Source organism: Neopelma chrysocephalum, unplaced genomic scaffold, assembly GCF_003984885.1.
Source record: "Neopelma chrysocephalum unplaced genomic scaffold, ASM398488v2 Primary Assembly neopelma1_189, whole genome shotgun sequence".
NCBI classification, from domain to species: domain Eukaryota; kingdom Metazoa; phylum Chordata; class Aves; order Passeriformes; family Pipridae; genus Neopelma; species Neopelma chrysocephalum.
In genome coordinates, this window is record NW_020897851.1 from 1,168,248 (window position 1) to 1,178,430 (window position 10,183).

General features: G+C 53.5%; 1 protein-coding gene across 1 annotated transcript in view; it reads left to right on the forward strand.

Moving 5' to 3' along the window:
• Positions 1–7,190: 7,190 nt before the first annotated feature.
• Positions 7,191–10,183, forward strand: part of CAV3 (caveolin 3) — a gene marked incomplete at its 3' end in the record, with an annotated part of 3,361 nt that continues 368 nt past the window's right edge. The window contains exon 1 of the mRNA XM_027702622.1: positions 7,191–7,324. Within this exon, the coding sequence (XP_027558423.1) occupies positions 7,211–7,324 (114 nt within the window). The remainder of the gene's footprint in view (positions 7,325–10,183) is intronic.

Below are 10,183 nucleotides of genomic sequence, written 5' to 3' on the forward strand. Positions count from 1 at the left end.
GTTTTCCTCCATTCCATACTCCGGAAAAATCCGGAGGTCTCCAAACATTTTTGGAGATTCACCAACCACCCTGTTTAAAACCCTTACTTAATTGTAATTCTCCCCCACTAGAATGAACTATCCCTCTAAATGGTGCTGCTGAAGCTCTGAAAGCCAACAGTGTTCATGTACCAGCAAACAAGATATTCAGACTGATAAGCACTGCTGGTATGAAGCAACGTAACTGGAATTATACTGGGTAGGCTTGAGAAATATCCTGCTTATCACCCAGGGAAAAAAATGTCATTTACAGTATTAAAACACAACAAACTGTGGTGTTGGCGATTTGTTAATGGGACATTTAGGATCACTAATATAAGCTTATTCCTGGAGAAAAAAAAAAAAAGAACCCAACACACTAGTGTAGTCTTCAAAATAATTAATATGGGATTTAGAGGGAACTGTTCTGAATTCATTTCTGTAAGTAGGCTTCTTTAAGACCCTAAATACCTGCTAAGAAGATACTATTTTGATGCTTGTCAAAATTTAATGATTTCAAGTTTAAATTCATTACTGAGGTGTCCTCAGACACTCACCCATCCAGCTTTGTTTGCCTTAAATGGAATTTTCCTTCTCCATTTAATAATCCAATATGCACCTTCCATTTCTCAGTTCTTCTTAGACACTGCTGAAATCACCTGATTCCTACAACATGTTACAAATGGTTTTGTGTGCCCTGTTTGCATTAAAACAACACAAATTAGGTCCTGGGTACTGGCTATGCTCCAGTGGACATGAAAGCATCCATATTCCTCCAGAGTTACAGTGCTTCCTCCACAGCCTGGATTTATATCCACATCCAGGCTAAATAAATCACGTACCACAGCCCCTAAACCAGCTCACTTATCACACCGAGTGTGAATAATGAAATGTCATAATATTTGCCCAAGACACGTGGTTTGTTTTGCTTTCAATAAATAAGGTCTGGAAGGGGAAAAAAATAAAAATGGAAGTAATGCTTCCTCTTGGTGTATATTTGGTGTCTGGGAGTGGGAACAGCCTCTGGGCTGGTTGGGCCACATTTAGGCTGACAGGAGAAGTGGGAAATTCGGGGGAAACCGCCTGCAATGCCTTCGTTTCTTAAGGGCAAAGAACTAGCAGATATCTGGTGAGAAACTCCAGCAATAACCACCGATTTTTCATCTCCTCTCTGAACCCACCTTCCTCAGCTGCCGTTGAGACCAAAAAATCAAACTCTGGTGAACGTCTGAAAACCATCCCTGGCAGGACAAGGTCTGTGCCTGGGTCTCACCTCCCCAGAGGTGCTCAGGTTGAATGTCTGTCCCTGTGGCTGCAGCTGGGTCCACCCAGAGACATCTGGGGTGCCCTTCTGGGGGTCTGTACTGAGGAAAAACCACGTGTGTCACCCTGCTAAACCCTGGGGGACAGCAAAGGGACCTGGGGCAGAGCACATCAAACAGAAATCTGCTCCCGACAGTCACATCCTCCGTGGCATAGAAAGTCTTTCATGTTCAGCAAAGACTTTCAGGGCTCAGAAACCACTCTGGCTTTACAGACTCAGGCCAAGGGTTTAATGTTCTTTATCAGAGCAGACAGCTTTTCCAGCTGCACATCACCACATCCACTGCTACAGATGAACCTTCCCTCTGATGGAGAGGGAGACAGGAGGCTCCTTTCATGTTACTATATTTGCCAGGCTCCCCAGCCCTGGTTTCCAGCAGCTGTCAGCATGCTAAGCTGGGATATTAGGTGCTCACAAGCCTATCAGCTTTTGCTCTGGCTAAAAGTAACCCCATGGCCACATCAGGGCCAGCAGTACCTGCAGGGACCCCCAGAGCACAGCCCACCCACCAGTGCCACAGGGACACAGCCTGGCCATCATCCTTAGTTCCAAAACTGCTATTTTGGGGAGGGAAGGAAGATGGTCAGCAGCCACACTGCAGCCTGAGCCCAGCCCAGTATTCAGCTTTTAGACAGGCACAGCCATACAAAGGAGAACCACAATAGGTCAGAACAAGAGCAGGACAGGGAAGAGCAGCTGAAACCCTCCACATGCAAAGCTCCCAGTGCCAGAAATAGGATCTGTGTTCTGTGCTGGGTTATTATGAGACTCATACCACTCCAGGGCTTGAAAGGACTTTATTTGCAGGCACAAGGAGCCTCCTGGCTGTGCCCCAGCCAAGCAGTGTCATCAACACCAGTCAAACCCCTCTGCACATCTCAGCCACAGCAGCACCCACAGAGCAGCATCTTCCCTTGTTCTGGGCACTCACAGACATCACTCACACCTCAGCTCCACTGCCTCCCTCTCCTCACCCAGGGCTGGAACACACAGAGCCCAGTTTGCTGTCACACAGGGACTGGCCACTGCCACAGGGGAATTTAGTCCTGACAAGGAGTTTTGGAGCTGGCTGAGCCCATCTGAGCCCATCTGAGCTGAGCCCAGGCCAGGAGAGCACTTTCAGAGTGCTCATCACAGAGCACACACAGGCACGCTCCCTTCTTACCTTAAACCTGTCTCACAAAGCCCCTGTTGGGGCTCATTTTCACGTCAGTGAAACAAATTTAAGCACCTGGTTTCCCACTGCATACCCTGCAGCTGGATAAGAACAGTTCCCTGAGCCATGACTGGGATCCTGCCCACTGGCAGTGCCCCCCCAGTACCTGGCTCCTCATCCTGCAGCTCAGAGCCACGTCCCTCCATGCTGGAAAGGAAAGCAGTGTTCTACTGCTTGTTTTTGCATTAAAAAAACCTCATAACACCAGGATAAAGTCCAGCCAAAGGCAGGTTGGGACCCCCCATTGTAACCAGCAGCACAACAACTGGTTAACTCTGATTATCTCAACTACCCTGTTGGTTATGTCATAAGTGATAAATCAAGACAAGACTTGCTCGATAAGGAAAAGCAAGTGAGGCTATTTTAAAATGAAAATCCAAAGGAATTTAGAGTGCTGGTGTGAGAGAGAAGAGCTGAGATTAGGAGGCGACATAAACACAGGCTGAAAGGGGCCACTCCAGAACTGTCCTCCCGTGCCTTCAGCAGAGGAGGAACAACATCCCCTGAGTTACCCAAAGCTGGTTTTTCTTGGAGCAGCCTTGGCACCATCCAGGGCAGCACTGCAAAGTGCCCGGTTCAGCTGGGGCAGGTGAGACTCCACTGCCAGAGACCCCCCAGCCCTGCTCAGCCTCAGCTCCATCAGCCAGAAGGGCGGTTGCTCCTCCGGCCCCCAGAACAGATTTATCCCCCCTAATCCAAGACAGGACAGTCATTTGTTCAGCATTTTAAACCCAGCTTGGCCCACAGCCATAAGAACATGCTTGAGAGGGAATGAGCAGCAGCCACTCACGGTCTCAGTTAGTGCCTGAGGAGCTGTGTAACAGAAGATGCAGCTGTAGATGGTTCTTGTGATACTCAGAGCACTGGCACCATTAAAAACACAGCATTGAAAGCAGAAACTCCTCAGTACCTGTGTCTTAATGGGTTCCATCTCTTCTCCACCCACCTGCTGTGTCCCTGCTGGAGGGCAGCCCTGTCCTCAGGGGTCTGATGGCATCCCTGTGACTCAGGAGACGGGTGTCCAGAGCAAACAGCAGCTCACAACTCACACTTAAGACAAAAAGAATTGTTGATCTTAGACCATGGGATGAAAGGCAGCCTCACACATCTGGTGTCACAGCTGAGCTCTCACACCCTGCAGGGATTCCCAAAGAGCAGGATTTCCACCAGGACAGCCCAGGCTCTGCTCTGTGACCCCACACTTGCCCCCTCCAGCTCACGGCTGCAGAGGTGGCAGCACCCACCTGCCCCCAGCCCAGCAGAGCAGAGCACCCACAGCATCCCACCGGGAGAAGGTCTCCAGCTCCTCTCCCAGCACTTACAGCAGAGACTAGGATGCAGAGAGGTTGGGTGGTTGTGTATCACAGGGGCATGAATCTGATATTCATAGACTTTCTCTGTCTTTTAAAGGGCAAGACTCTTTGAATAGAAACAATCTAAGACAACATCTTGAAAGATAAATGAATGTTCTTCTGTACTTCCTCACTGAAATTTAATTTTAATTGATATTAAACATGACAGAGCTTCTACTCAAACCTGTATTTGCCAGCCATGACTTCCACTGCCATCACATCCCTGCCCTCAGTGTCCTCTGTGCTCCTTAGTCCTTCAGGGCTGAAGGACCAGCCTAAAGCCAAGAGCCCCCCTGACCCTTGCAGGAGGCAGGACACCAGCCCCAGACCCGAGGCAATGGTGGGGGGAGCAATGGTAACTGCAGAGGGAAAATCATCACCAGGTCTCCTCACAAACGTTCTCAAAGTGAAAGATTTGGATGCCAGTGCAGCTGGGCACAGATTCCAGCAGGTGTCCATGGATGCCAGCTCACACCTGGATGTGTGGGGGAGCACTGAAGGGAGCAGCACCCACTCCAAGCACTGCGGCAAAGCAAGCATTTCATGGAAGGTTTGGGTTGGAAGGGACCTTAAAGCTCATCTCATTCCACCCCCTGCCCTGGGCAGGGACACCTTCCACTGTCCCACGTCGCTCCAAACCCTGTCCAACCTGGCCTTGGACACTCCCAGGGATGGGGCAGCCACAGCTTCTCTGGGCAACCTGTGCCAGTGTTTCACCACTTGCAGTGGAAAAACTTCCATAGAATCTGTTTTGGGAAAGTTCTGTCCTGCAGAGCACATGGAGGGACCGGAGCAGCCCCGAGCAGGCACCTCCTGCTCTCCCTCTGCTGTGTATGTGACTCTCCACTTTTACACAGTGTCCCATTCACAGCCTTAACATGCTCGGAAATACATTTATTTATAGCATCTACAGTGCAACAGAATATCCTCCTCCCTCTCCTTGCTACTGGAGACATTTACTACCTGCACGTTGCCCCTGCGTGGGTGCACATTCTCCTCCTCCCACGCCCGGGACAGCAGAGCCCTGTGCCCGGGGGCACAGCCCAGCCCAGCCTAAAGACAGCCAGTGACTCATGCCATCAGAAATCCCACCCGGAGCCAGGGGCAGGGGGAGCCCCCACTGCCCCCCAACACTGCCCTGCTGCTCCCTGCTCACCCCGGGGCTGGGGGCAGCCGGCCGAGCCCCCCAACCACGGGCAGGGCAGGCACCCAACCCCTCCTTCCTGGGCAAAGCCTTCCAGGTGGGACAGGCCGGGAAAACCACTGGAGCCTCCTGTCACACTTCCCCTGTCCAGGCCAGCCCTGCAGAGCAGCTGTGCCTCCTAAATTCGGCGCTGGCTCCCGGCCCAGCTGGCCTTGCCCTGCCCACGGATCCGCACGCACTCAGCTCTGCTCACTCCAGAGCACATTCCCGGGCTCCCAGACTGCAGAAAACAGCTGATTTTGCAAAAACATCCTTCACAATCTGTCCTGAAGTGCTGAGCCATCGAGCAGTTGGGGCCACAGAGCTCTGACAGAGGACGCAGCCAGGAGGGAACGGGTCTGGCCTTGGAGCTGCTGCCCAAAGCTTCGGAGCGTGGAGAAGTTTTATCTCCACCACCAACCCACCCTGGGTTTGGGCTCTTCCAGCTGCTGGGTAGAAGCAGAGGGAGATGCAGGGATATGGAACCAGTGCTGCCAAAGGGTTTTCTAGTATCCTTTTGCCCAGGACAGGGGCATTTCTCTCCAGAAACAACCTGCCCAGATTTACACCCACAGCCCCATGCTCACATCCCTTTCCAGAGTTTGTCCCCTCTCCATAGGTGCCCTCTGTGCCTTTGCAGGATCCTGTGAGTTCACATTGTTACTTGCACACCACAGTTCTGCCCTTTCTCTCCCCACAGGAGTCAGGGAGGTCCCTGACAAGCTGCATCCACCTCCGTTTCAGTTACAGATGTAGCACAGCCCAGAGCATCACACATCAGCTTCCACTACAGCTGACATGCCAACAAAAACAGCTTCCAGACAAGGCACCAACCTGACACCAGAAAAAAAAATACTGAAAAAAAGGAGTTTGAGAAGCCTGGCAGCCTTGGACCTGTGGTCACACTCAGCCAGGCCCTTGCTATCACAAATTCTAGAGGAAAAATGAACACATCTGGACTCCTCTGAACACCACATTGGACTTCTCAGCCCAATGAAAGATCCCAATCCCATTTTTGCACTGTATTATATCAAAGGTCTGGAACAGCCCCATCCCAGTGGTGAAAGCTGAAAGCTCCAGGCATGCAGCCACATGGGTTTGATAAGGACAGCACTGCCCAGGCACTGATGTTTTTGGAAGGCAGCAGAGCCTTTTGCCTTAAAATACCTCCCCCCCAGTGCCAGCCGAGCACAAGGGCTCTGAAGCAGCTGCTTCCACACTCAGCAGCTTTGGGCATCTCAGGCTCCTTAAGGAGTTGTCCATCCCTCCCTCTCTACCTGTCCTTAAGGAGCTAAACATCCTTCCCTCTGTACCCCTCCTCTACCCCCGTTTTGTGGGTTTTTTTCACAAAACCATTACTCTTAAACAAATCTTCAGTTCATGAAAGCCAAGAGCACACAGGAGACATTGAGGATTATTAGTAAAATACAACCCAAGTTAAGTGTATCTTCATTAGCATGCTAATTGTCACTGTGGGCAGTGTCCATGGAGGAGACATCCTGACCACTATGGATCTGTGGGTTGATGTCTTGTGTTTCCTCAAGTTTCTCTGGTTGAAAAAGCTGGAAACAGAGGCATCCAGGATGACACCACAAGCCTTCTCCTGGGCTCCAGGGGGACCACAAGTCTCACTGGCCACCCCAGGACAATGTGGCTTCTCTAGGCAATATTTATAGGCAAGATTCCTGTCTCCCCTGAGCTCCTTCATTTGTGGGTTTGTAAACTATTTTCCTCAAACAACACTTTCTCTCAGGCTTTTGAGGACTTTTGCCCCAATTTGGTCATCTTTACCCCTGCACAAGGAGAAAATCCCACTGGCACAGCTGGGCAGGGGGTCTGCACAGCCACCCCCAGTGCCACCCCCGCCGTGGCTCAAAGGCCACACATGCCATCCCCCTGAGGTGGCAGCGGGGGCTGTCCCCAGCCCAGCCCCTTTAAGGGACACTCCGGGGCGGCCGCAGGAGCCACGACATTAATTTTAGCCTGGAGCAGGGCCAGGGGTGCAGGGCAGCTGCTGCGGGCGGGGGGGTCGGTGCCTCCCACCCTGCCCTGGCCGGGCCTCCCCCGGCACAGCCCCAGTTCCCACTCCAGAGGCTCTGGAGCAGAGCGGGGACACCATGGCAGAGGAACGGACCGAGCTGGAGGAGCGGATCATCATCAAGGACCAGCACACCAAGGAGATCGACCTGGTGAACAGGGACCCCAAGCACATCAACGAGGACGTAGTGAAGGTAGGGCTGTCCTGCTCGGGGCTGTGGAGCATCGCTGGAGCCGGGATTGAGGGTTCAAATGTTGGGCTGTGTGTGGCTCGACCTCAGACAGGGCTGTCAGTCCTTGTCCACGTGCCCCAAGAGGTGCCATCCCCGGGGCTGCGAGGAGGTAACAGCCCCGCTGCCTGGGCACCCAGATGCCAGGTGGGTGGCATGTGGGCTCCAATTAATGCCATATTTCCCATTCCTTGAATGGGCTCTCCAGTTTCATGGAGACACCCTCCTTTGTACCAGTAGGTAGAGAGCCAAAAATAACACAGAAGTTAAATATCACTGATTAAAGGGGAACCCTGGAAAAAGGCTGCTGGTCATCAAGACACAACAGCCTCAGTACCAGTGTTTGATGCATATTGTCCTGTTTGGGGAAGGCTGTTCCCCCCCAGGGAAGCCCAGGGGTGCAGCAGCTCCCAGATCCCTCCCTCTTTTGCTGACCAACAGGATCTCCCATTCCAACTCCTGGCCTTCCTCTAAGCTCTGTTAGAATTGTGTCACAGATAATTCCAGCCCAAAGGAGAACAGGAGGAGGTGGAAGGGTTTTGTTGAAGCTGTGTTTGAGAGGTTGAAGCGGGTGTCACACCAGCAGGGACAGCGGGCACCGAGCTGCCCACACGGGCTTTGACCTTGACTGCACTGGGGCAACACAAACCTGCATTTGGGCATTAGAACCCCCTCACAGCTACAGCAATGGTGTGCTCAAATTAAACTCCTCTGGATGAGCTGTGACAGTGACAGCCCTCCACAGGCACCCTCCTGGCACTGCCAGCCGTGCCCACGGCAGCTGCCCGACACCTCGGGATCCCGAGCACGTTCCCAGCAGGCTGCCCCACATCTGTGCTGCTCCCTGCCACTGCATCCCACAGCCCGGGTCTGGCACTTGGAAAGGTGCCAGGTAAAGGGAGCACCACCCCGTTGTGAGCAGGACAGCCCTCAGCCAGCCCACCCCAGGGCCAGGCAGAGCTTTGGGACACACACCTACACCCCAGCTTGGGGACACCACTGGCTACTCCTGGGGAGCAGGGCAGCACTTTCCTGGCCATCCATAGTCCTCCCACCTCTTCCAGCCTCTTTCCCCCACCCCACCCCTACCTTTTTCCACTCAAGGATCTCCAAAGTCAGAAAACCCCTTCCAAGCTCACACCCTCACATGGCCACACTGCTGCTCCCTCAGCACTGGAAGTTTTCAGAGCTCAGGCTCCCCAGCATTCCTCCACCCTAAAATAGCCCAGCCAGTATGGCTGGGGAGGGAGGGCAGAGCCAGCCCCAGGACAGGAGCACAGCTCAGCCCACTGCTGCTCCACAGCATCCCAAAGGACGGCCGGGGCCCCCTCGCTCCCCTGCAGGCAGGGGCACACTCCAAACACCCCCATGGATACCATGGCACACCCAGAGCACAGCAGGCAGGGAGCCAGCAGGAGAGCAGGGAAGCAGAGTGCTCCACAGGTAAAGGGCTCACCTGGTCATGGATAAACACCTTGAGCATCACGGAGCACCAAGCAGAATTTGGGACTGTTACCATGGTGGCATCAGCCAGAGAGGCTTTGCAGAGCTTCACAAGCCTCCTCCAAGCACAGCAGCAGAGCAAACCACGGCTGGACTCGGTGATCCTAAGGGAGCTTTTCCACCCTAAATGATTCCAGGATTCTGTAAAGGAGTGGTACCTTGTGTGTGCTGGTCCCTGAGAACCTGCAGGCAGTGCCCAGGATCCAGACTGTGTGAGCCTCAGCCTCCACTGCTCCTCCAGACCCACTCCCAGTGCAATGCCAGCAGAAGGAGCATTGCTGTAGAGCCTCTGCTCTTATATCCCACTGCTCCCTGTGTTAATTGATCCCTAATGAGCTCGTCAGGCAGCTGGGCAGTGACCTGGGCTAGTCCCCAGCACACCTGGGCTTTCTGGGGCTGCTGACAGCACTCCAGGACCTGCTGATTCCTCATCCACCCCATGCTTCTCCCAGCTCCAGGAAATTAAAGATGATGCAGAGTGATTTTGTGATCAAAGTGCTTCCAAAACCAGAATGGATATTGCAATCTAACATGAATACACAAACAGACACATTCAGCTGCCCAAGGGGAGGCCAGGATGGTTTTCAAGACAAATAGCTCAGCTTATGTATTTCCTGGAAGTGACTTACACCCCAAGGGGATCTTTGTGCGAAGTTCAGAGGATTTTGGGAGTGTTTGTCATTCAAAGACACCTCCAGTACCTGCACAAACAGCACTACCCCTGTAAAGGCAGGGCCAAGCCCCAGCTCCCCCTCCCCAGCAGGGATGAGGATGGACAGCACTGGACACCTCATCCCTGCAGGTATAAATAAATAATCCGTAAATCCAGAGGGCTGATGGATTTTTATTAGCACAAACACCTTCCTGCTGAGCAGGCAGCCCATGTTCCTGAATGCTAAAAAAGGGCAGGAATGGGCTCTGGCTGCCTCCCCCACACGGCTCCTGTTCCAAGGGCTCCCGCCTGGCCCCAGCACCTGGGAGCACCATGCCCAGCTCAGGGGTGGGGCAGGGACTGGGACAGGGCTGGGATCTCATGCCGTGGGTTAAGCCCACCACTGTGCTGCCCACGGGCTGAGGCTGGGCAGTGCCAGGAGCCCTGGGCCATGTCCCACTGGGATCTCTGCAGGGACAGGAACTCTCGGCTGCACCGGGGCTTGTCCTTGCTCGGGGGGTGCAGGGATCTGTCCCCCCAGCACAGCCCTCACCCTCCCCAGCCCCACCCTTTGGGATCTCCTCCCACCTTGTGTCTGACCATCGTCCCTGAGCCGGAGCCCCTGTGATCCCCCGAGCCCTCCTCACCTCCTGTGATCCCCGAGCCCT